This window comes from Oryx dammah, unplaced genomic scaffold (assembly GCF_014754425.2).
Source record: "Oryx dammah isolate SB20612 unplaced genomic scaffold, SCBI_Odam_1.1 HiC_scaffold_3, whole genome shotgun sequence".
NCBI classification, from domain to species: Eukaryota; Metazoa; Chordata; class Mammalia; order Artiodactyla; family Bovidae; genus Oryx; species Oryx dammah.
This window is the reverse complement of record NW_024070187.1, coordinates 88054532-88080033: the sequence shown is the minus strand read 5'-3', so window position 1 is coordinate 88080033 and position 25502 is coordinate 88054532. Positions and strand designations below refer to the sequence as shown.

Sequence of the window (25502 nt, the reverse complement as noted above, 5' to 3'; positions counted from 1 at the left end):
GAAGCTAAAAAGACCAAGGGGATGGATTTTCCCCTAGTGCCTCCAGAATGAGGCAGCAATGCAGACACCTTGGCCTTAGTCCAGTGGAACTAATTTTGGTCTTCTGACTTCCAGAATTGTAAAAGAATAAGAATATTCTTTTAAACTACTGAATTTGTAATAATTTGTTACAACAGCAATAGAAAACCCAAGTGCTGGGTATTCAAGAGGGAGGATAAAAGAGGTCAAGAAATAAAAAAGAAACTTAAGTAAGAAATTTGTGTAAAAAGCTTTATTTTCATGTTATTTATAAAAATACATCAATAAATACTTAAACTTCTCTATTCCAAGACATAGAGAAACATTTAGATAACTCACACTAAACAAGGCATTATGCCTTACAAGGAAGACACAAAATGTCCAAGGGATATTTAGATCATTGTCATTTGTAAAGGTTCAACATCAGAAATGTTGACTACAGACTGTGAAATGTTTTAATAAATAACAACTGACAATTTCTCTACCAAAAGTAAACGTACACACACATTCCCTACATTAACAGTGATCGTGATCTGTTTGCTTGAACCCTCCACTACTGTCTCTAGCCTTTACTATATTGGATAGTACAGTGTGGAATACCCTCTCCCCAAAAATAGTTTAATAAGTGAAGAACACTTAAAACACATCATCTGCAAATTAAACAGTCAGGATTGAACTAACTTTGAGTTAACATAAAAATAAACTTTGAAACTAACAGTATGGAGAAGTGCCAAACACATTCACACTTTTAAATATTAGAATATCAATACACAGGCTTTGAAAAATAAATAAATAAATACAGACGTAAATAAATAGAACTCTGATAAGAAACAGCCAAATACATTAAACACAGTCCAGATGGCCGCGGGAGCCATTTGTTTCCCTTCTTTTACTTCAATTGCACTGAGGCTGCTGCAATAGTCAAGAAGCTCCTTCCATCTCTCTTGATCAGCTGGCACTAGCCCTGCAATGAGAAAATGGTTACTGTTAGTAGGACTCCAAAAACTGACCTCACAGCCCTGCACTATGTGGTTGCTACCTAGACCATTGCTGCACTGTATGACAGAAAATGCCAGGCTCCTAAATGCTATTTAATCAGAAACATGGAGTCTGTGCTAGCAATCTTACTATTTTCAAAAAGCGAGAACATAATGCCACCTTGAGCTAAAAAAAGTACATGCATGACATCACTTAAGCCTCATGGCAAACTCCATTAAATACCTATTACTATTATTCCCCATGTTATTGAGATTTAAAGAGATTAAGTACTTTCCCTGGGGTTACAGGAATAGTAAAGGGTGGAATCTAGACTTGCACTGTGTTGGCAGAGGCCAGGGGGAGGGACGTTCCCTGAAAAGTCCCTGGCTTCACCACCAAGCCTGAGTTCCATATGACCCAAACCCAAGAGTTTTACCTCTCAGGTCTGAAGTCCATGAAACACTCGAGGTAAAGAGTATTTGTTCCTGAACAGATAGGAAGCATTTTAGCATCCTTGGCTAACTCTGCTTCACCTTTTGGGCTCCTTGGTGGCTCAGATGGTAAAGAATCTGCCTACAATATAGGAGACAGGGATTCAATCCCTGGGGCTTCATCTTTTAGAAACATACATTTACCCACACTTCAAGAGCGAGCAGGCCAGGAGGCACTGGAAGTGTCCATCTGACACCAGAGCAGATTAATGACCCTAATGGCAAATTTAATTCTGAAATAATGATTTTTTTTTCATTCTTTCAGCTTAATCCTAGGTTTCTCTGACATAACTTTCAGCAGGCAGAATGACTCTAGTCAGACGATGAATAAAAACCACAACTCACTGGTTTAGCATCTTATCGATGATTTTCTTAACCATGGGGGCGGCGGGGTTGAGACACACTTCCTGACCAGTCTTGAGAGCGGCTCTGCAGAGAGAAGGCAGAATCTACGTGAGGTGGGGGGCGCATTGGCGGGATGGGGTGGGGCATCGGCACGGTGGGCCGTGATGACGAGGACAGCAGCAGAGGTGACACCTACATGACTTCGGTTTGGTCGCAGTGGGGCCCCGGGGGCGTCACCTTCACGCTCTGGATGTTCTTGAGGTGAATCCCCTGCAAGGTCTGCAGGCACTGGCAGCGCAGTTCGTTGACCACGGGCGCCCCTGCGGGAAGGACAGCGTGGGTTACGGACTGTCCTCATGGGCACCCACCCGTCCCCGTCCCGCCCTGGGGATCCGGGTCTCACCTGCTGCGCGCCGGCCGGCGGCCACCAGGAGCAGGAGCAGCATCGCGGCGCCGAGGAGCCGGGGGGCGGGGTTCGCGGCTCGGGCCATGGGTCTCAGCTCGGAGGGTCTGTGTCTGCGGCGGGAAGGCTGGCGGGAGCGCTGGCTGAGCGGACTCTGTGGCTCCCCGAGCCGAGTGAACCCCTTTTATCCTGATCAGAAGGGAGTTGCCAGCCCCGGGGCCAGGGAAATTCCCTGTCCGGAAGGAAGGGGGCCCCGCCCGCCTCACGCGTAATCTGCGCACTCGGAGTGTCATTCTCGTACTCAAATCCCCACCGGAGGGTGAGTCGCCTTGCAAGAAGTCTTGTCACATCTTAGAGGAGACAGGCATAATGACAAACGTTAGTTATTAAGATTGAGGGAATTGAAGCCAGAGAGGAGGGACGCAAAGAGAACTGATTTTCCACATGTTACTTACACTTAAGTATCTTGGGACTTGATGATTTTATCCATATCTGCATAAATACACTGTTAAAGCACAGGTCATCTCAAATTATGCATGAGAATGTTCTCTTACTTCCCGGTATTTTACTAGCACAAATAAATCACACCTCGTGTCATATTACCCCGCAGTAGTGAGGGGATGACCAGTATCAGAAGTTTAATTTTGTGTTTACATTGCAACTTAAGTGTCGCAATCCTACAAAGCTTCCTTCCCCGGTGAAATTCTGGAACTTCCAGACCTCGAGTAGATTCATGAATACCAGCTTTTTTTGCCTAGAGTGTGTTGATTAATCCGTGAACTAAGGGACAAGTGGTCATTTGGACCTATTCCAGGGAGAGAAAGGTGTGTCCCGGTTCAGTTTCTAGTTTTGTTCAAAAACAAAATAAGTCACAGGAATTGGAGTGTGGGTTTGGGGGGCGAGGAATGCCTAGTGCCAGTAGTGAGGGTAGCACCCTTCACTCTTCTAACCAAAAAAAACAGGTGTTCCTGTGAAGTATCTAAGAGCTAAAATCATGAATGTCATACCATTTCCTTGTCTGATGGTCACAAATCTCATTTTATCTTCATCTTATATGGACTTTTCTGCTTCCAGTGATTTGGTTTCCTTCCAGAGAAATAACTGTTGTCATATTTTATTTGTACTGATTTCTAAAAAGACACTTCAAGCAGTTGATTGAAGACATCATAATTGTGTAGTTTATTTTTCACCCTTAGTTTTAATGTCCTTTGTTGGATTATGCTCAGGTAGGTTTCAGATGGTTTAGGAGTGATTCTGGATGCAGATCTGTTAAAAGTGTGGGGATACCCAGTGGTAAGCAAGAGAGGGGAGGGGAGGTTGGAAGGGTGGATAAAGACACAGAGCAGGTCTCTGTTGGAGGTTGCAAAGTAGGAATTTCAGCTCTCGGAAATATTGATCCATGGCATTTAATTGTCGGTGCCTTAGTTTCTCATCTGTAAAATAGAGATGAACTGTAATATCTACTTTAACCAGCGTTACCTGAATAAATGTATTAGCATTTGAAAACACCTGTACATACTAAATGCTATAAATAATTTTTAAAAAACTAAAATAGAAATTGCTTTTTCCATATTACTAAGCTGAAATTAATCTGAGGATAAAATCTTTGCACAAAGAGAAAAGAATTATTGAAAAAAATAAATAAATAAAAATAAAAACTCTTCCAACATAAAATGTTTGCATATTTTTAAGAGAAAATAGAGTACATTTTTTGTTATCTAGTTTGTTGAGTAATCTTATAATTCTAGTTTTAGTCATTTCAACTACAAAATGTGAATAAAAGTGAAGATCTCTCATTTTGATTATTAGAAAAGATTAAGAACAGCTAGACTATAATAAAGATTTGTCTTTACATTTTTTTGTCAGTATAGTCCTGAGACAAAGAACAGGAAATTTAATTTAAAAAAAAAGAGTAGTGAATGAAAGATGACCTAAAGCTTATTAAATATGAGTCACTTAGCAATAATTGAGAATTTGCCTAGATACTGTTGTTATTTTCATTTTTCTGGGATTCTTAATTGGAAATATACTGGACACGACTCAGTGAACATGAGTTTGTGCAAACTCAGGGATAGTGAAGGACAGGGAAGGGTGGCATGCTGCAGTCCATGGGGTTGCAAAGAGTCAGACATGACAGCAACCGAACAACAACAGCACTTAACACTTGGACAACGTGGGCTCAAACTGCATAGGTCCACTTATACACAGACTTGTTTCAATAAACATATTGAAAAAAATTTTGGAGATTTGTGGCAATTTGAAAAAAAAAAACTTGCAGACTAACCATGTAGCCTAGAAATGTCAAAAAAATACCTAGGAAAAAGTTGCTATGTCATGAATGGATAGAATCCATGTAAATACTAGTCTGTTCTTACATAGATATAAGGTGAGTGATATTTAATATAAAATTAATGTGGTAGCTTTCTTCCTGTTTTATGTATGCTTCTCTATTTCACAATTGGAGAAACTATCATCACAGGTAAATTTTTTTTTAAATGTAACCATGTTTCTAATTCTATGTTATGAATATGACTGTAATACTGTTGGCCATAAGGTTTTTATAGTGGTTCATTCATTAGAATATAGGCTAAGCTACTGTGAAGCAATTGTATCATTTATACTAAGCTACCACAAAGCAATCATATTGCTTCCTTGTTATCAATGCATTAATCATTATATCTGTAATTAAATATGAATTTTACATTATCTTTCATTTTTGATGAGTCATGTTATTAGTACATATAACATCTACAGTGTTTTGTATTAAATAAGACAATGTTGATGGAGATACTGACAGATGATTCATCTTATAAACATATGACAAACTTAAAGTATCAATAAATACAGTACAGTAATGTAGATGTGTTTTCTCTTTGTTAAAATTTTCCTAATAAAAGTGCCCTAATTTTCTTTACTGTAGCTTACTTTATTTTAAGAATAAAGTGTATAATACATATGGGCTTCTCTGGTGACTCAGTGATATAAAGAGTCCTCCCTCCGACACAGGAGATTCGGGTTCTCTCCCTGAGTTGGCAAGATCCTCTGGAGAAGGAAATAGCCACCCACTCCAGTATTCTTGCCTGGAAAATCCCCACAGACGAGGAGCCTGGTGGGCTACAGTCCATGAGGTCTCAAGAGTCAGACACAATTTAGTGACTAAATGAAATACGTATTAATTGACTGTTTATGCCATTGGTAAGGCTTCCAGTCAACAGTAGGTGATTAGCAGTTAAGTTTTTGGAAAGTTAAAACTTATACTTGGATTTTCAACTGTACCCGTAACCCCCATGTTTTCAAGGGTCAACTCTATTAGGTGTTCTTGAGATAATCAGTGGCTCAGAGACATAATATCTATTCTTTAAAAGTTAAAAAATTTGATTTTATTTTTCTGATTAAAATGTATATCTGCTTATTACAGAAAAAAGCTGGGACAGAAAACATGAGATTGTTATTAAGACTTTTAAACTTCTGTTCAAGAAACAAACTTTTGCAGATCTTTCCTTTTTTCTTCAACACCCTAGCAACTGACATGTTTTATGTGTTTATGAGATGCTAAGTAAACATGAAGTGCTATCATAAATAACACTTTGATGTAATAGGCAATATTCTAAATCTTTTACATATATGTAAAACCCACTTAGTCTTAACTGCCTCATGAAATAGCCACCAGTTTATTTTCTTCACAATTTTTCCCCCACAGGGAAACTATTAATAGGTTGCCAAGATCTCAGAGTTAAGATAATTCAGAATTTGAGCTTCAGGTAGTGTAGCTTTAGCCACTCCACAATAAAAAATTACTTATTTTTCCTGAAACAAATGACAGTTAACTTCACAAGAGCAGTTTGTTTTGTTATTCTCATGGTTGAATAGTTCAACTTCGCTTTTCCTGAAACTTGAAAATAGCCAACTACTTGAGCCTCCAGTGTTTTATTTCACTGACAACAAGAATTTTCTTTTGTGTCATGAATATTATATACTTGAATTTAATAAAATCCATATCTATTCATCTAGCGATTTGATTTTCCAAATCAGTGGACTTCAACTCAAAAATCAGGTCAAGAATAACGACTCTCCCCTGAGAGTTTCCCAGAAGAGAACTGAGCAATACCATCAGCTCTTATTTGCTGAAGTAAGGATCACAGTTTTCTACTGACTTTGTTTGAGTACTTTGTCATATTTTATTATCTAAAATATTTTGCCTTCAGTATTAATTGGAGACTACCCAGACATTTATTCTTTTTATAACTTAAGAAACCAGAGAATGTTTGCTCTAATGCTTTCCAGATCCAAACCAAAGTATTGGCATAAGCCAATACTCAGGGTGAATGAATAGAGAATCAAAACACTGTAGTAGCCAGAAGGATAAACCATATCAAGAAGCAGCATTGTATTTGTAGAATTATCTTCAACTTTATGCCTAAGAATTTGTATGTTGTCTTAATAAACATTGCTTAATGAGCATTTATTTCTTACAAAATAAAGTGCAAAAGATTTTTTCTACTTTAATATATTAGTTCTCAAAATCTAATCCTTAGTGGCACTATATTATTTTTCAGATCATTTAAAATGCAATAATGTGAGAATTCCCTGATGGTCTAGTGGTCCACACTTTCACTATGGAGGGTCTGAGTTCCATCACTGGTTGGGGAAAAAAGATTCTGCAAGCCTCACAACATGGCCAAAAACAAAAGAAAAAAATTAAAAAATAAAAAGCAATAGTATTCTGAAACCTACTAAAGTAACCCAGTTCTTCCCTTCTTGTTTTAAAAAACATCTTCCCTAACTAATTACTCATTTTATGAGCTGAATGGCAAATGTATATACACAAACTTTCAACTAAGGCAATCACCAGTTTTAAAAGTATAGAGCCAACCCTATATTAAAAGAATTAGTAGCTAAATTTCATTTTGAGCTACCATATTTACAGCATTATGAAGATTTGATTGACATTATCTAATCTGCCTTTAAAATCCAGAGTTGTGGGACTTCCCTGGTGGTCCAGTGGTTAACACTCCGGGCTCCCAATGCAGGGGGCCTGGGTTCAGTACCTGGTCAGGGAACTAGATCCCACATGCAGCACCTTAAGCCTGGTGCAGCCAAATAAATAAAGATTTTTTTTTAAAAAAGTCCAGAGTTGGTGCTGTATTCCCAGATGATGGAGCTTCAGGAATGGTCTGTGCCCTGCTGCTCTCCTCATGCTGGCCTTGGGAAGTTGTGCCCACAATTGCCACCCCTGTCTTGCCACAATGATTACTTTGGGTAGAATGATTCTGGCACAGAGAGAAGAATGAAGGTGTTAGAAGCAATAAATGCCTGGATCCATCCACTACTTCAGTCCAGAGCATTCATCCAGGGTCAGGGTCATGCCCCTGGTCCAGTCTCTAGTTTATTTGTCCTTTCTGCCTGCCTTGAGTCCTTTCCTCCTGCTTCTGGAGGAGGTTTTGGTGGAGGAAAACCTTGGTTTTCCTGTGGGAACCATCTTTTCTTTCTCCCAATCTGGGTAGCTCAGGTAGAGTGACCCTGCTTTAAAGCTCCAGGAGTGAAGTGAGGGCTGAAGGTGATGCTGGTCAGTCCTTCCAGTCTGGGTCCAACCACAAGCCATTCTATAGGTGCAGGAGTGAATGAGTGACCTAAGCCTAGCCAAGTCAGAAAAAAATCCCTGGAGTCTTTTTGTCAAGAAATGCTCAGAAAAACAAATTAAAAAGCCCTTGCTTCCTGTTGGGTTATATCTAGTAGAACAGAAATTTAAAACTTCACCTGCACTTGAGAAGAGCTTGCCTAAAATTAAGCCAGCACAGAGAAAAGCAGCCTGATCCAGAGTGAGACTGTTCTGAAGTTTTGAACTGAGCTTTACTGCATCTACTCATCAGTCTTTTAGTTTCATAGGTCAAATGAGTCCCTCTTCATTAACCCAATTCGAATTAGGTTTTTTGTTACTGACTCTACTTACTGCTAGAATTATCTTATGAAAAAGGAGGGTGTTTCAACTCAAATTTAATGCCTTTCTCCATTTGTTTCTTCATTTTCAATGGTTATTTTTTCAGCTTTTATAAGGTGGGAATGAAGTTTGGTGCTGGGGATATAAAGAGGAATAAGAGACTCTGCTACCATCTAACCCTCAATGCAGTAGGAAATGAATGTAAAAAAGAAAAGTTTCTGAAAAGCTACCATGGCAAACCATTCCCAAGGTATTGGGAATGAGAAGGGAGACTTACTGCAACTCTTATAGAGGGTTTATGAGAGTTGTCAGACAAGTTTTCCTGAAAGAAGTGCTCACTCATGTGAATCTTAAGGGGCTTTCCAAGTAAATGGGGAACACAGAGGGGTGGAAAACATTCCAGGAGAGGATCAAGTGGGCAAAGGCATGGTTATTGAAAAGAGCATGTGAGTACTGAGAGAGCAAGTGTCTTGCATTTAGAGCTCACTCTGTGAGCAGGAAGAGGGGGGAAGAGGCTGGAGGAGGTGGCAGGGCTGGGACATTGGAGGCCTTGTGCTCATAGGATCCTGCTTCTCCATCAAGACCCAGTTTGGATGTTACCTCCATTGGGAAGTCTCACCTCAAGGTGTTTCTATAGCCTTCTAGCACAGACTACATTGTGACCTTTATCGGCTGTCTACCATGGGGAGGAGGAAAGGCTAGGGTAACCTAAGATTCACAGTGTGTGCAGAAAAGGAAGGGTGGTAGATATTGTAAAACTAACAATAATAATAATAAGCAGAAACTTCATAGAAACCCAAATAGAACAGAATGACCAGAAGGGGGAGCTCTCACACTCTGGGACAAGAACTGAGCCCAGCAGGAGGAAGACTCCTTTCCTTGCAAAGACTCAATGAAAATCCATGGACTTTTTATTTACTGTAGCCCTCCCAACTCCTTGTTCCTTTCTATAAAAATGTTCTTCTTCCCTTACCGCTTGGGGACTTGGATGGAGCTTGCCATGGCTGCAGACTTCAAATTGCAATTCTTTCTTGGTCTTGAATAAACCCATCTTACTGGAGAAATATCCGACAATCTATCAGTTTTAGGTCAGAAATATTAAGTCAAAGGGCATTTATAAAGCACATACAATATATTGATGCAAGAGATTGTGGTCAGTTTTGCAAAAGATATGTAGTGGAAAAAGCTGAAACATAAAGTTCTTCATGCGTACTTTCTTCTGCAATAGAGTTAGTCTTACCTTCTGTTCCTGTCGTAAAGACAGCCTGACAACTTCAAAATCTCTCAATATTTAAATTCATTTCAATTATCTCTGAATACCAAGTAATATGTTAAGTTTGGGCATTATTCCAAGTCTTCTAAAGAATAGATTTCAGTGTAAACTTTGACTTTCCATTTTTTTAAGATTGTTTTTTAAACTTTTGCAGAGGTAATTAAAGTACATCACATATGTATAAGCCAAAGAAATACAGAAATGCCAAAATTACCAAAGAATATGTCAAGAAATAGATATAGGAAGTGAGGAAATATCTCTGTGGAAATATTTTTTATCATTCTTGGCTATAATGGGCATGAAAGCAGCATGATGACTCTTGTTTTGATGCTTTCTGTATTGTGGAAGCAAAATTTAGGAAGTTGAGAGATGAGTTATAAATCACAGCAAACATATCACGCACAGTGTTATTACATATTTCAGCTAGGAAAGTTATAATCATCATAAAAATCTTGATGATCAGAGAATATCCTCTGTAACTTTTCAAGGTTTTAAAATTTGCTGATACATTCTTTATGACTCATATATAATCTCTTTTAGAAAATGTCATCTGTGTGCTGGAAAACCAAACGTGATTTATGCAGTTGTTAGGTGAAGCATGCCCATGTGTTTTTTCAAGCCAGATTGGTTGGTCATGTTGTTTAACTCTTCTATACTGTTACTGATTCTTTACTGCTTTGTCTATTAAGTATTGAGAGAAGTTTGTTAGAACCTTTAACTGTGACTGTGGTTTCATATATTGCACCTTTTAGTTTCTCTCCATTTTGCTTTATATATTTTGATAATGTTATTAAGTTCGCTAAGTATTTTTGTCCCTTGTAAAATTGCCACTTTTTTATTTTAAATCAGCCTTCTTTATCTCTCAAGTCTTAACATATTATTTGGTTGTAACTAATATATCAATCAGGGTCTTCCCAGGTGGTGCTAGTGGTACAGGACCCACTGGCCAATGCAGAAGAAGTAAGAGATGCAAGTTCAATCCCTGGGTCAGGAAGATCCCCTGGAGGAGGGCCTGGCAACCCACTTCAGTATTCTTGCCTGGAGAATCCCAGAGGAGCCTGGCGGGCTAAAGTCCATAGGCTCACAACGAGTTGTAAAGAGATGACAGAAGTCTCTTAGCATGCATGCACAATATATCAACCATTGACAAGTATATCAATAATTTATACTAATAATAAATTAATAAGTAATTAATACATCCATTTATCCATGCCAGATTTCTTTCAATTGTTTTTTGCATGATATCATGTTTTAATTCTTTTCATTTCAAATGATCTAGGTCCTAATGTTTAAAGTGTGCCTTTTTTAAGCAACATTGATTCTTTTTGTCTTAATTACACAGCCTGATGGTCTTTGACTTTTGAGTTTTCATCCCATTTCAATATACTATAATTTCTAATATATTTGGATTTAATGTCTTATCTTTTGAAAAATGGACTTTCAATTTGGAATAATTTTTAAAGTTAATTAATTTACTTTTTTTTTTGGCTGTGCTAGGTCTTCATTTCTGCTCAGTCTTCTCTCTGGTTGCAGAGAGCGGGGTTACTCTCTAGTCACAGTGCACGGGCTTTTCTTTGTAGTGGCTTCTCTTGTTTCGGAGCACAGGCCCTATGCTGAGCAGGTTTCAGAAGTTGCAGCATGGAGTTTGTCGCTGCGGCTCCCAGGCTGGAGAACACAGGCTCAGTAATTGTTGAGCATGGGTTTGCTTGCTCTGTGGCATGTGGGATCTTCTTGGACCAGGGATCAAAACCATGTCTCCTGTATTGGCAAACATGTTCTTTACCACTGAGCCACCAGGAAAGCCCCAGAATAATTTTAGATTTGCTAAACACTTGTATAACACAGCACAGGGAGTTGCTGTGGACCCTGGCCCAGTATCTCCTCTTGTTGATAACCTACATATTTATAATCACTTGTCAAAACTAAAAAATTAGCATTGGCACATTGCTGTTAACTAAACTCCAGCCTCCATTTGGGTCTCACCACTTTCCATTAAAGTCTTTTTTCTATTCCTGGATCCAATCCAGCATACCACATGGCATTAAGTCATGTGTCTTTTGTCTCCTTAGAGCGGTGACAGATTCTCAGTTTTGTCTTTCATGAATTTGACAGTTTTAAAGCATGCTCATGAGTTATTTTGTAGAATGTTCCTCCATGTGGATTTTTAGGATGATTTTCTGATGATTACACTGGGATTATTGATTTGGGGTAAGAATATCATGAAGATAAAGTGTCCTCATCACATCATATGAGTACATGATAGTCACATGATATCAAGTGATATCAAGTGGTGATAATAACCTTAATCACTTGGTTAAGTGACAGATTCTCTACTGTAAGTTTATTGTTTTTCCTTTTTCCCTACCTCTTTTTTGGAAGTAAAGTCACCAAGTCCAGCCCAAACTCAGGTGTGTGTGAGAAAGTTGGAATTAAACCCCACCTTCAAGAGGCTCTACTTATATTATTAGAAATCCTTCCAAAAGGAAGCCATTTCTCCCTGTGCCATCTGTTTTGTTCCTTTTTATTCTTTAATTTTTGTCTAATTTTGTATTATACAGGTATTTCCTTTTATTCCATTTTTGTCCCGTTTTAGATTTTTAAATCTAAAATTTAGCATTTTCTTTTTATTGGTTTTCCTAAAAATTACTATATTCTTGCCACATTGCAATTTTTTAAAGCTTTCTCTAACAATGTATTATATTGTATAATACATTGTATTATAAACCTATTTATCTCCCTACCTATCATTTGTGTTACTTTTGTCATATATTTTACTGTACAGTATATATTTATTTCTACTGACCATTATTATTGTCATTTTAAACAACACAAACTGCTCTTGTTCTTAGGAATAATCTACTTTTCTATCTTTTTCTCCCAGCTTCATTAAAAGGAAAAGAATGGCATAGCTGTTTGAAAACCATTTATCAAAACAATTTAATAGGAGCCCTTATTAAAATATTAATAAAAATTCAACAGTTTATAAAGAACTAATTTTGAATAACAAATTGGTCAGTGTGAAAAAAATAGGAATTTTTTTTTATAAAACTAGAATTCTCAAAGTGGTTGAGGAGGGTAGTATATCAAATATTCCTTCTCAAGTTAGAGAAAAATAAGGGAATAACAGCCAGGAGTTGGCATAAAGTTAGGTACAACCTAAGCCTAAGTGTATAATACCTTGAGCACCCAGTAGGAACTAAAGATCAAGAAGAATAAAACAAAACTTAATCATGTTATTTGTTTTTTGCAAAACTTTTATTTTCATGCCATTTAAAAAATGTAACAGTAGTTTTAACTTCTTTGTTCCAAAACAAAGAGAAACACCACATAGTAAACGTTAAACAAGGCATTATGCCTTACAAGCAAGACATAAAATGTCCAAAGGAAATTTCAACATTAAAATGTTGACCACATAATATGAAATCATTTCAATAAATAACAACTGACATTCTTAAAAAAAAAAAGTACAGAAATAGAAATGCACATACTTTCCCTGATTCTAATAGTGATTTCACTGTCTGATTGTAAGAACTTCCCTCTCCCACTCACCGCCTCCACCTTTCTCACAGAGCCTGGCACTTTATGGGCTTCCAATAAATATCAGTTGAATAAAACATTTAAAACTCATCATCTTCATATTAAATAATAATCAGGACTGGGTTATGTTTGATTTAACATAATCACATCTTTAAACACTAACATGTAAAAGACTAAAATACCAGCTGTGAAAAATAAATACATATATAAATAAATAGAACTCATAAAATAATCCAGCACATCAAGTCCTTTCTAGTTGTCCCTGGAAACCAGCCATTCTCTTCTTCATTTTCAGTTCCTGTAACAGCAGAGACCACTTTTCAGGAACTGTCACCAATGAATTTCTTACTTCCCTCTAGGTCAGTTGGTGCTGCCCCTGCAATGAGAAAAGAGTTAGGGTTACAGGTGCTGAGGAAAGCTACTCTTGTGCAGGCCCCAAGGCTGGAGGGACTTCTGCATGCAGACCCTGGCCCAGCTCCACACTCAGAAAAGGTTTCTGCTAAAAGGTATTAGAAAACTTTCACAGGCATCCTAGAACTCGGGGAGCTTTCACTGCAAAGTCCTGCTCTTCACTGCTAAGTTTCTTAGCTTCCGGTTGCCGGAAACCTGGGTCTCCATTTTTCAGGTAGAAACCATTGAGGAATGGAGGTAAACAACATCTGTTCTTTAATGGGTTGGAAGCATATGACCATTTCTGGTTAAATTTACTTAATCTTTTGAAATCGCTCAGTTGTGTCTGATTCTTTGTGACCCTATGGACTGTAGGCCACCAGGCTCCTCTGTCCATGGAATTCTCCAGTCAAGAAGATTGGAGTGGGTAGCCATTCCCTTCTCCAGGGGATCTTCCTGACTCAAGGGTTGAACCTGGGTCGCCTGCAGTGCAAGTGAATTCTTTACCTTCTGAGCCACCAGGAAAGCCCTACTTAATCTTTTTGGAACATACAGGCTCATTTGAATGGGGATGGAGAGGAGGATCAGGACAGAGGGAGCTGGAAATAGCCTTCGGACACTAGAGCAGATCAAATTTAATGGGAAATAATGGTTTTTAGTCCTACAACTAAACTGTGGGTTTATCAAATACTATTTTCAGGAAGTAGATGCCAGATGAGAGCAATGGCTCTAGTTGCAAGTAGGAATAAAATCCATGACTTACTTGTTTAGCATCTTATTGATGATTTTCTTAACCATGGGAGCTTCAGGGTTGAGACAAGCTTCCTGACCATTCTTAAGAGTGGCTCTGCAGAGAGAAGGGAGAATCCACGTGAGGCCGGAGGTCGGGCTGTAAGTCTAGGTTGGGGCTTCCGGACGGCCGGGGTGATAAGGACAACAACAATGTCTCTACTTACATGACTTCGGTTTGGCCGCAGTGGGGCCCCGGGGGCGTCACCTTCACGCTCTGGATGTTCTTGAGGTGAATCCCCTGCAAAGTCTGCAGGCAATGGCAGCGCAGTTCATTGACCACGGGCGCCCCTGCGGGAAGGACAGAGTAGGTTAGGGGCTGTCCCCAGGGGTACCCACCCGTCCCCGTCCCCGTCCCGCCCAGGGGATCCCGGGCGCCGGGTCTCACCTGCTGCGCGCCGGCCGGCGGCCACCAGGAGCAGGAGCAGCATCGCGGCGCGGAGGAGCCGGGGAGCGGCGGTCGCGGCTCGGGCCATGGGTCTCAGCTCGGAGGGTCTGTGTCTGCGGCGGGAAGGCTGGCGGGAGCGCTGGCTGAGCGGGCTCTGTGGCTCTCGGAGCCGAGCGAAGCCCTTTTATCCATGGTTGGGGCGGGAGTTGGCAGCCCCGGGCCCGGGAAATTCCCGGACGCGCGGGTCATTCCCGCGTCCGGAAGGAACGCTTGGCCCCGCCTGCCTCCCGGGGAGTCCACGCACGCGGGGTGTCTCTTTGTGCCCAAATTCCCACGGGGGGAATGAGTGGCCGCCAGGCTGGGGCTACCTAAGGTCGAGAAGGGCGCCGTGGGCGCCCGGACACCCCTGGTTGTCCGCGGGCGTTGTTAGACTAATTAGACTAGTATAGGGACTGAACCGCAGCTTAGGGGGGAGTTAATTTCTTTCAAATGCACTTCTGTTTTGGAGATTGAACGAGTTGAGGCTAGAATGGCAGCCTTTGTTTGTTTGTTTTGTCTATCTTTCCTCTTTTTCTTTAATTTGCATTTTGTAGACTTTATGAATCCCTGAAATAAATGCACTGTTTAAAATAACATGTCATCTTAGTTTATATGTAAGAACCTTTGTCTAATTCCTGATGTTCGAGGATCAAAAATAAATCACACTAGTGCCACTGTTTTGTTTTGTTTTGTTTTGTTTCGTTTTGTTTTGTTTTGAGATATGGACTGGGGGCGAGGGCCAGGGACCTGACCGTTAAATGGGTTGATTCCCTGTTTATTTTAGGATACTGTGTTGTAATCTGTTATCTGTCCTCTCTTCGAAATTCTGGAACTTAGTGATTCCAAGAGCACCACTTTTTGTTATACAGAAGGCTGTGTTTTCACTCACCGCAGATATCAGGTATTATAAAGGGCCACGTTGGGCTCAGGAGGTCCCTTCACCTTTCCTAGGCCTGTCTGTGGGCAGAAAAGATCTTAAGATCAGAAAGTGAGTGCCTAAGATTCCTGACTTTAAACAGCAAACAGATATGGCTTTGGACACAAATACTAGATTACTGGTACATTTTACTCCATGTTATTTGAATTTGCCTATTTCTTTGAACTAATTCCTCCTGGGAATCAACTATTAATGTACTTACATTTCAAATTCTATGTAACTGAGGCCTTCTCACTTTCAGCATCAGTTTCAATATCCCTTTTTGGATTAAACTGTAGTTGGTCTAAGTTGACCCTCCAGAGTAGATAAGGACTTTGGGGATGTGTGTGATGTTCTGTGGATGCTGTGAGAAGGATTGGGGAGCGGAGGAAGAGGGTCTGCCTCAGGAACAGAGGGATTTTGTCAATCAGGTTGTCAAGGCTGAAATTTCAACTGCACATTTACCTGCCACGTGACCATGGGATCATGGGCAATTTATTTAATCTGTCCCTGTTCTTGCTCTTCCTCTGTTAAAGCAAGCTAATGATAGTGTCTGCCTCACAGAATTATTATGAATATGATATGTGTTAACATTTCTACAAGAGTGTGTGCTCAGTAGTGTCCAAAGAGTAGCACATATTAAGTGCTATATAAATATTTGCTAAATAAAATAGAAGTGTTTACAAACTTACTGTTATGCATTAAATGTTAGTGCCATCCAAAAATTCCTATGTTGAAGCCCTATACCTCACTGAGATGGTATATGACCATGGAGCCTTTTGGTGATTAGGTTTATTTGAGGTCATCAGGATGGGGTCATCACAGTAGGATTAGTGCCTTTATAGCAAAAGGTCGTCTCTCTCAGTGATGTTAGAATAAAGCAAGGTAAGTTCACTACCTGCAAACCAGAAGAAGATTCTCACCAGATATCAAATCTGCAGACACTTTGATCTTGCTTCCCAGTCTCCAGAAATGTGAGAAATTTGTTGTTATTCAGTCCCTAAGTTGTGGCTGACTCTTTGCGACCCCATGGACTGCAGCATGCCAGGCTTTCCTGTCCTTCACTATATCTGGAGTTTGCTCAAACTTCTGTCCATTGAATCAATGATGCTATCCAACCATCTCATCCTCTGTCGTCCCCTTCTCCTCCTGCCTTCAGTCTTTCCCAGCATCAGGATCTTTCCCAATGAGTCAGCTCCTTCTATCAGGTGGCCAAAGTATTGGAGCTTCAGCTTCAGCATCAGTCCTTCCAATGAACACTCAGGACTGATCTCCCTTAGGATGGACTGGTTGGATCTCCTTGCATCCAAGGGACTCTCAAGAGTCTTTTTTAGCACCGCAGTTTGAAAGTATCAATTCTTCAGTGCTAAGTCTTTGCTTACGGTCCAACTCTCTCATCTGTACATGACTCCTGGAAAAATCATAGCTTTGACTGTACGGACTTTGTCGGCAAAGTGATGTCTCTGCTTTTTAATATGCTATCTAGATTTGTCATAGCTTTTCTTCCAAGGAGCAAGTGTCTTTTAACTTCATGGTTGCAGTCACCTGCTATTGTTTCCATTTTTCCCCCTTTTATTTGACATAAGTTAATGGGACTGGATGCCATGATGTTAGTTTTTTGTATGTTGAGTTTTAAAGCACCTTTTTCACTCTCCTTTTTTACCTTCATCAAGAGATTCATGCTTGTTATTTAAGCCTAGTCAACCCAGGAGAAGGGAAAGGGTACCCACTTCAGTATTCTGGCCTGGAGAATTCAGTCTATGGACTATACAGTCCATGTGGTCACAATGAGTCAGACACGACTGAGTGACTTTCACTCACTCACTCGGTGTATGACATTCTGTTATAGCAGCCTGACCTGATTAAGTTATTTGCATAAATACAACATGGTGATCCACCCCAATATTCTTGCCTGGAGAATCCCATGGACAGAAGAGCCTGGTGGGCTACAGTCCATGGTGTTGCAAAGAGTCAGAGATGATTGAGCAACTAAAAAACAATAAACACAACAACCTATGTTGTAAAGAGAATATATATATATATTATGTATATTTCAGAGAAACATATCTTATCTTTAAATTTTTTAGCATTTAGAAATTTTGTAAGGGGGAATGCACTCATATTCTTTGAGAATCTTGGAATAGATTTTTAAAATCCACTGGTTGCTTTCAGTTACTTCTCAGATAATAGGAATAAGAGTAAAAAAAATTTACCAATTCATTTATGAGAAAATATTTAAGAAATGACTGTCTATCTGCCTTGGGCATTAACAGTTAGTTGCTCAAACAATGAAAAGTATTAGCTGTAATGGTTCCCAGACCCAGCCCAAAGTAGTGACCTGAGTAAATACCAAGGAAGAGTAGAATTTCAGCTTACTTACAACAGCAGCCAAAAGGATGAGACACGTCAAGAATCAACTCTTTATCTGTAGAATTATCTGTAACATGACCTCTGGAACTTGTTAAATTAAAATCATTTACTTTCAGGAAGGAATAAAAAAGGATTGTTTTTCCTTTAATAACGTACTGCTTTCCATTATTTAATTCAGGTCAGCCCCACAGTTAGTTTTAGAAAATTTTAAAAGCATCAGTGATATGAAGTTCATCAGGATAAGCAAATTATTTCTTGTTTTTAGTGTGTCCTGAATGGCACTTTTATATGCACAAGCCATAAATCAATGCAATCATGAATTCAGTGGAGTCATCTCTAAAATAGAAGCTCAATTTCCTAAATTCCATTCTATTCTGTAATTGTAAGGGTATCTTTGAGATTTGATTAATACAAGGTAACATGCCTGCAGAGTGTAAGGTCGCTGTTCCGTGCTGAACACTGACCTTGCTCATTGGCTCTGCTGTGTCCTAGCTCACCTTGAGAGCTCTGTTGGCATAACTGCCACTGCTACCATTCCCATTTCCTCACAGCTATGGTTTGTGTAGAACAGTTCTATACTTAAGGGAGAAAATGAAGATGACTGAACAAGTTACTAGATCCCAAGATCTCCCATCCTTCTAAGAATGCTCAGTTGAACAAAAGTGTTAACCTCCCCTTCTGAGCTCTACTATGAGTACGTCTACTGCTTTCTCTACCTGTCTCCTGATTGGCACCCACATTTCTTCTTTTCTTTGTTTTTTTTTTTTTGGGGGGGGGGAAGGGGTTCACACAGGTGCAGTGGGGACCTTAACTTCTCTCTCGATCTGACACTCTGGACAGTAAAAGTGTGTAGTCCTAATCACTGGATCACCAGAGAATTCACCTTCTTTCTTCTTAAAACAGAACCTTGGTTTTCCTTTGGAAATCCCTACCTCTGTCCTTGGCAGTCCATGTGATTAAAGCGACTTCAGTTCTGAAGACAGACAGTTTGTGACCCAAGGACACTGTTGCTCCCTGCTTCCTACCTATGTCCTCGCCCACGTCTACATGGGTTCACAATGGAGCCAATGAGTTAAGGTTGGCCAATAAGACAATGGCAATTGTGCAGGAGCATAGGGAATTAAGAGGCTCTGAGAGGCTCTTGTTTCTAGCTGGGATTGCTAAACTGGTAAGATGGAAATCTGCCATCTTGCCATGACTTAGGGAATGCTTGCCTGAGAATATAATGTCACAGAGGAAAAGCACAGACATAGCTTACACAGACAAGATTATTGGAGATGCTGTTTGTGAACTTGAGTCTAGCTTTATCCTACCTAATCCTTTATGGGCATGAGTTTGAGCAAACTCAGGGAGATAGTGATGGACAGAGGAGCCTGGCATGCTGCAGTTAATGGGATCACAAAGAGTCAGACATGACTGAGCCACTGAAAAACAACAACAAATCTGTTGACTTTCACTGTCATATACAATAGATTCTCTTCCCTTGTTTAGCCAGTTTGGGTTGTGATTACACCACATGCAGGTAAAGAGTCCTGAAAAATACCTCCATCTTTCATGCTTCTTCTAAAGTTATCTTTTTAACAGACTGAATTCTTCACTATTTAAATCCTTCCTTCCCTTTTTCTCTCCATCTATTCACTTTAAACTTAACATTTATGAGTTTGGAAACATGTTAGCTTCAAGGAATATTAAAAAAAAATAAGATTGATTCCATTATCACAAAACTTTTAGTCTAATAAGAGAAGCAGATTTATATACAGACAATTATGAAGTACTCTAGTACATCACATGAAAAGTATGCCTAGAATATGGTAGGTGCCTAGAGGTGGGATACCTAGTCTTGTTTCTGAAGAGGGTGGGCCAAATTCTCAGAGAAGAACTTCAGAGCAGCTTATGTGTAGGGAAGGTACTTATTGAGTTGAGTCATAAATGATGGATGAAATTTTCTCATGTGAATCAGGAGATCAAAGGATAGGGGAAACATTCCAGAAGGTGATGTCAAATGTACAAAAGCATTGACGTTAGAATGAGTATCATGCCTACTTGGAACAGACAGCAATTCGTATATCTGGAGTTTAATCTGTGAGTCAGGGAGAGAGGAGAGAGGGAGGCAAAATCTAGTCATTGAAGGCTATGTGTAGCCCCCACCTGTTACTCAGAAACCAGTGCAGGTGTTAATTCTAATTCCATTAGAATGCTTTTCAGTCCATCTCAAAGTGTTTCCTTGACCTATGTGCACAAATTTCCCAAGTATGAAGTATATAAGGGAAGGTCAGATTAAATAAAAGGCTCAGGATAAAACAAAAAAAAAATGGAGACTTTTATTAACTCCTTACTGTGTATAACATGTTAGGACATGATTTACAAGAGATGCAAAACTGGATAGACTCCAAACTCTTAACCTGACATTGTCAACTCTTAAATTGACATTCCTTAATATCTATCCAGTATACTCCCCTCTGTATATTAGGTAACTTCTGTTGTATCTGTAGTAAAGCCTTGGATGAGTTGAGCAATTTGCAATGATTTCAAATCATTTCAAGTTACACTGAAAGTGAGTGAAAGTGAAGTCACTCAGTCGTGTCTGACTCTTTGCGACCCCATGGATGGTAGCCTACCAGGCTCCGCAGTCCATGGGATTTTCCAGGCAAGAATACTGGAGTGGGCTGCCATTTCCTTCTCCAGGGAATCTTCCCAACCCAGAGATCGAACCCTGGTCTCCTGCACTGCAGACAGACGCTTTACCATCTGAGCCACTAGGGAAGCCCCAAATTACACTAAATCAACTTTAAAAACATTGGCTTTGGGCAATTTCAAAAAGATTTTAAGAAATTGCTTCAAGTTAGTTTTTCATCTTTATTTTATTAAAATTGTTTATAATGTTTATGGAAGAAGCCTCTATTAAATAAATGCCACCATGATCATATAAAGCAATATGAAGAAACGGTGCTATGACAAGTTTTAAAAAGGGAACTCAACACAGGGAAAGGGGAAACATCTCCATGGAAATACATAGTTTATGCTATAAAATTTTTTTTGGAGAATAAAACCATGATGACTATGGTTTCACGGAAGCAAAATTTAGGAAGTCAATAGATGAGTGTTGTTGTTCAATCACCAAGTCATGTCCAACTCTTTGTGACCTCATGGGCTGCTGCACACCAGTTTCTATTGTCTTCCACTATTTCCTGGAGTTTGCACAAATTCATGTCCATTTAGTCAGTGATGCCATATATGTGTTTGTGTATAAATATATATGTATATATATGTGTTTGTGTATATGTATATATATGTATTAAAGATGAGTATACATACATATATATATAATTGGGTGTGCTAAGTCGCTTTAGTCGTGTCTGACTCTGTGCAACCCTAGGGAGTGCAGCCTGCCAGGCTCCTCTGTCCATGGGATTCTCCAGGCCAGAATACTGTAGTGGGTTGCCATTTCCTTCTCCAGGGGATCTTCCTGACCCAGGGATGGAACCCGCATCTCTTACATCTACCTGCATTGGCAAGTGGGTTCTTTACCACTAGTGCCACCTGGGAAGCCCACACGTATATACAAATGAGCCAAAGCCTTTGACTGTGTGAATCACAATAAACTGGAAAATTCTGAAAGAGATGGGAATCCCAGACCACCTGACCTGCCTCTTGAGAAATCTGTATGCAGGCCAGGAAGCAACAGTTAGAACTGGACATGGAACAACAGACTGGTTCCAAATAGGAAAAGGAGTATGTCAAGGCCGTATATTGTCACCCTGCTTATTTAACTTATATACAGAGTACATCATGAGAAACGCTGGGCTGGAAGAAATACAAGCTGGAATCAAGACTGCCGGGAGAAATATCAATAACCTCAGATATGCAGATGACACCACCCTTATGGCAGAAAGTGAAGAGGAGCTCAAAAGCCTCTTGATGAAAGTGAAAGTGGAGAGTTAAAAAGTTGGCTTAAAACTCAACATTCAGAAAACGAAGATCATGGTATCCGGTCCCATCACTTCATGGGAAATAGATGGGGAAACAGTGGAAACAGTGTCAGACTTTATTTTGGGGGGCTCCAAAATCACTGTAGATGGTGATTGCAGCCATGAAATTAAAGGACGCTTACTCCTTGGAAGAAAAGTTATGACCAACCTAGATAGCATATTCAAAAGCAGAGACATTACTTTGCTGACTAAGGTCTGTCTAGTCAAGGCTATGATTTTTCCTGTGGTCATGTATGGATGTGAGAGTTGGACTGTGAAGAAGGCAGAGAGCCGAAGAATTGATGCTTTCGAACTGTGGTGTTGGAGAAGACTCTTGAGAGTCCCTTGGAGTGCAAGGAGATCCAACCAGTCCATTCTGAAGGAGATCAGCCCTGGGATTTCTTTGGAAGGACTGATGCTAAAGCTGAAACTCCAGTACTTTGGCCACCTCATGCGAAGAGTTGACTCTTTGGAAAAGACTCTGATGCTGGGAGGGATCAGGGGCAGGAGGAGAAGGGGACGACAGAGGATGAGATGGCTGGATGGCATCACTGACTCGATGGACGTGAGTCTGAGTGAACTCCGGGAGTTGGTGATGGACAGGGAGGCCTGGCATGCTGCGATTCATGGGGTCACAAAGAGTCGGATACGACTGAGCGACTGAACTGAACTGAACTGTACATAGATAAGTGTATAAACCACAAATGAAATTATCACACACATAGTGTCACAAGTTTTACCTAGAAGAATTAGAATAAAGAATCACGAACTTGATTTTTTAATGTTGTCCATAGTGTATTTTCCAGTTATTTTTTTTTTTACTATATTCCGCATATTTTGCACCAGAAATACTTTCATTTTTGTTTTTATTCCTCTTGACTCTGTCCATTTGTACATAGATTTTTTTAATAGAGACACACACAGCATGTGTTATAAGTAATCAAAGTCTTATCAAACAAACAACGCAAGATAAAAGCTCTGCATGAGGAGATGGTGACGGCATTAGCATTTATCTGGTACTTACAGAAGGCCAGTAAGGAAGCTGATAGATGTTCAGGACAGGAAATAGCAAGATTTATTATTTGGGGCTGGAATGGAGTTTATCCCATGTTTTTCCTACACCATGTGATCTTTCATTGCAGCCTTTTTTTTTTGTATCTGCTTTATTTTTTGTCCATTCTGCATTCCACCAGCTTATAGCCAACCTATCCACTGCAGTACTGTTGCCTGGAAAATCCCATGGACAGAGGAGCCTGGAACGCTGCAGTCTATGGGGTCGCAAAGAGTCGGACATGACTGAACGACTTCACTTCACTTCACTTCATAGCTAACCTAAACATTTTTACTTCTTTTAAGTGCTGAAAATAGTTCATAGGATTATTATGAAAATCAATTAAATTCACATTTGCAAAATGTGCTTGAAAGTAAAATAAAATATTGTTAAATAAAGAAAAATAATGAAATGGCTTAAATTAAGAATAGCTTTTAAAAGCCAAAAGAAAATATCATGCATGAATTTATATTTAGTTGAGATTAAGCAATCAGTTTTATTGACTGTATTTAGCAAATGGGTTCAGGGTGGAGTAATTGTTTCTCAATATCAAGGAAGTAGGAGAAAAGGTGAAGGCACAGAGAGATTTTGAGGATGAAGGGAGATATGTTTAGGGGTCATCACAATAAAGTGGGACAAAGCAGGCACTGAGTCGTCAGGGCTAAGGACAGGGCTGGGTGTTTGAGGGAAATGGTGAGGATTTGGAACAACAGCTACTAAAAGTACCAAGGTAGTTGATCTTAATGAACAAAAGAACTGTAAAATATCAGGGAAAGATCACTTAGGACTAAAAAGCATTAAAGTACACTGATACCAACACACATGATTTCATTTCTTCATGTAACTCAGGGACAAAGATAAATAGTAAAACTGAGCAAGACCATGGGGTTAGTCCAGTGTAAACCATGAAGACCTTAATTTGCAGAAATGACTAACCACAGAGTCCAGGCTGAGATGGAAAGTGCAGGAAGGAGGATAAGGTATGATAGACTGAAAAATGGTGGGGGTGGGGTGGGGCGGATAATCTCTGAGGGACTTTCAGGTCCCTGGGGAATGTTGGGTATGTTCGATGTATGTTTGAAAGTAGGAGAGTTTGGACAAAAATTTAGTCTTGGAAAGTGTCTATAATCTCATTGCTCCATTCTAAAGAGAATAATGTCAAAGGTGAGGTTCTGCTTGGGAGTGACCAAGATAGTGTGTCATTTGAAGGTTCTGATGTAGAGGAGATTAAAGAACCATGAGATTCAGTTAGGACAGGTGGGTGGGACATTTGGAAGAAAAGGGAGACAGGATGCCTCGGTTATGTATCTCATGTGATACACTTTATCTAAATATGTATCTATGCAATTAAATATTATTTCTTGAGCACATGTTGTGATACTTTGTGACTGTGATTGAGGGTGTGGATGGATAGATGAGGGAAAATGTTGGCATGACCCTGAAAGTTCTTGGGCATACTTCAAACTGAAAATAAAGACTAGAAACACTGTTGATGGTAATGACCTGGTGGGGGACTATAATATTTGTAAATTATTTTAATACAGTTGAAAACCATGTTAGGTATTGATTGGCATTACTTTTCTTAATTAATTTTTGGTTGGTTGAGTTGCTTATGCCAGTAACTTACCAAAAACATTAACCACATTTTTTAGCATTTACTGTGGCTAACGTTTTCTTGGAATGTAGCTCTACTAGGAAGGACAAAGTTTTCTTCTCTAGAGGAAGAGATGGGAAGGACAAAGAAATAATGACAATAGAATTTAGAATAGCAGCCGATGGAGGTTGGGAAACTGTCCTTTAAAATTACAGAGTAGAAATTAGATTAGGGATTCTCAGGTGGTGCAGTGGTAAAGAATCTGCCTGCCAATATAGGAGACACGGGTTTGATCCCTAAGTTGGGAAGATACCTTGGAGAAGGAAATGGCAACCTGCTCCAGTATTCTTACCTGGAGAATGCCATGGACAGAGGAGCCTGGTCGGCCACAGTCCATGGAGTTGCAAAGAGTGGACACGACTAAACAACTGAGCACAGCATAAAGATTAGCTGAGGCTGTTGATAATTAAGACTTGATAGTTCTCACTCAATTTGTGGTTGGTGACCCCTTTGGCTTCAAGCTTTCCTGTCCTCTATAAAAACTGGACACAGGTGCAATCTCTTTGTTGTGTCTGACTCAATGAACTAATAAATAATTGATATGGTTACATATTATGCTTATTTCATGTTTTTCTCCACTGAAGAAAAAAGGTAAAAAAAAGTAAAGATAGCTTCTCAATTACCAGATATACTTTATAGTCTTATAAACTTGGTGGTTGGCAGACTTAATAGACTTTTCAATTTCATTTTGGGGGAAATGCAGCTTATATTCAGTGTGCTAAACTTTTCTTTATTGACCGTAACACCCAAGCTTTGGAATGCAGTTCTACCAAAGAAAAATTCTTGCTTATCTGTGGTGTGCTTAGTGGGTTGCTTGTTAGCTCAGGGATTGGACTGTTTGGAAATAATACAGGTTCTAAATGTAAGAAACAAAAGGAAAAGAAGAGTAAAATTTATTAGGTCCCAACTCTATGTCAGATGCAGTACCTGAACTTTACATAATATCATTTTCAT

The 25502-nt window shown here is 39.6% G+C and overlaps 2 protein-coding genes and 1 long non-coding RNA gene across 3 annotated transcripts in view; 1 reads left to right on the top strand and 2 right to left on the bottom strand.

Moving 5' to 3' along the window:
- Positions 1-249: 249 nt before the first annotated feature.
- LOC120861437 (growth-regulated alpha protein-like) lies at positions 250-2444 on the bottom strand. Its single transcript, XM_040237063.1, has 4 exons — positions 2236-2444; positions 2029-2152; positions 1833-1916; positions 250-982 (listed from the first exon to the last, which is right to left on the bottom strand). Exons 1-4 carry the CDS (start codon positions 2321-2323, stop codon positions 967-969), a joined length of 312 nt encoding a protein of 103 aa, XP_040092997.1. The 5' UTR covers positions 2324-2444; the 3' UTR covers positions 250-966.
- LOC120861439 overlaps positions 2320-25502 on the top strand; it is a 154890-nt gene continuing 131707 nt past the window's right edge. Inside the window, exon 1 of the long non-coding RNA XR_005720540.1 lies at positions 2320-2554. This is a non-coding gene — a long non-coding RNA (uncharacterized LOC120861439). The remainder of the gene's footprint in view (positions 2555-25502) is intronic.
- On the bottom strand, positions 12683-14706 carry LOC120861435 (growth-regulated protein homolog gamma-like). The gene is made up of 4 exons (XM_040237060.1): positions 14551-14706; positions 14330-14453; positions 14137-14220; positions 12683-13359 (listed from the first exon to the last, which is right to left on the bottom strand). The coding sequence occupies exons 1-4, from the start codon at positions 14636-14638 to the stop codon at positions 13344-13346; spliced, it is 312 nt and encodes a 103-aa protein (XP_040092994.1). The 5' UTR covers positions 14639-14706; the 3' UTR covers positions 12683-13343.

Excerpts from the sequence above, each read along its gene's own strand:
- LOC120861437 (XM_040237063.1), bottom strand. The coding sequence starts at position 2,323 with ATGGCCCGAGCCGCGAACCCCGCCCCCCGGCTCCTCGGCGCCGCGATG. Across the intron at positions 2,153-2,235 it reads CGCCGGCCGGCGCGCAGCAG|GGGCGCCCGTGGTCAACGAA; the intron begins GTGAGACCCGGA and ends TCCTTCCCGCAG. Across the intron at positions 1,917-2,028 it reads TGCGACCAAACCGAAGTCAT|AGCCGCTCTCAAGACTGGTC; the intron begins GTAGGTGTCACC and ends TTCTCTCTGCAG.
- LOC120861435 (XM_040237060.1), bottom strand. The coding sequence starts at position 14,638 with ATGGCCCGAGCCGCGACCGCCGCTCCCCGGCTCCTCCGCGCCGCGATG. Across the intron at positions 14,454-14,550 it reads CGCCGGCCGGCGCGCAGCAG|GGGCGCCCGTGGTCAATGAA; the intron begins GTGAGACCCGGC and ends TCCTTCCCGCAG. Across the intron at positions 14,221-14,329 it reads TGCGGCCAAACCGAAGTCAT|AGCCACTCTTAAGAATGGTC; the intron begins GTAAGTAGAGAC and ends TTCTCTCTGCAG.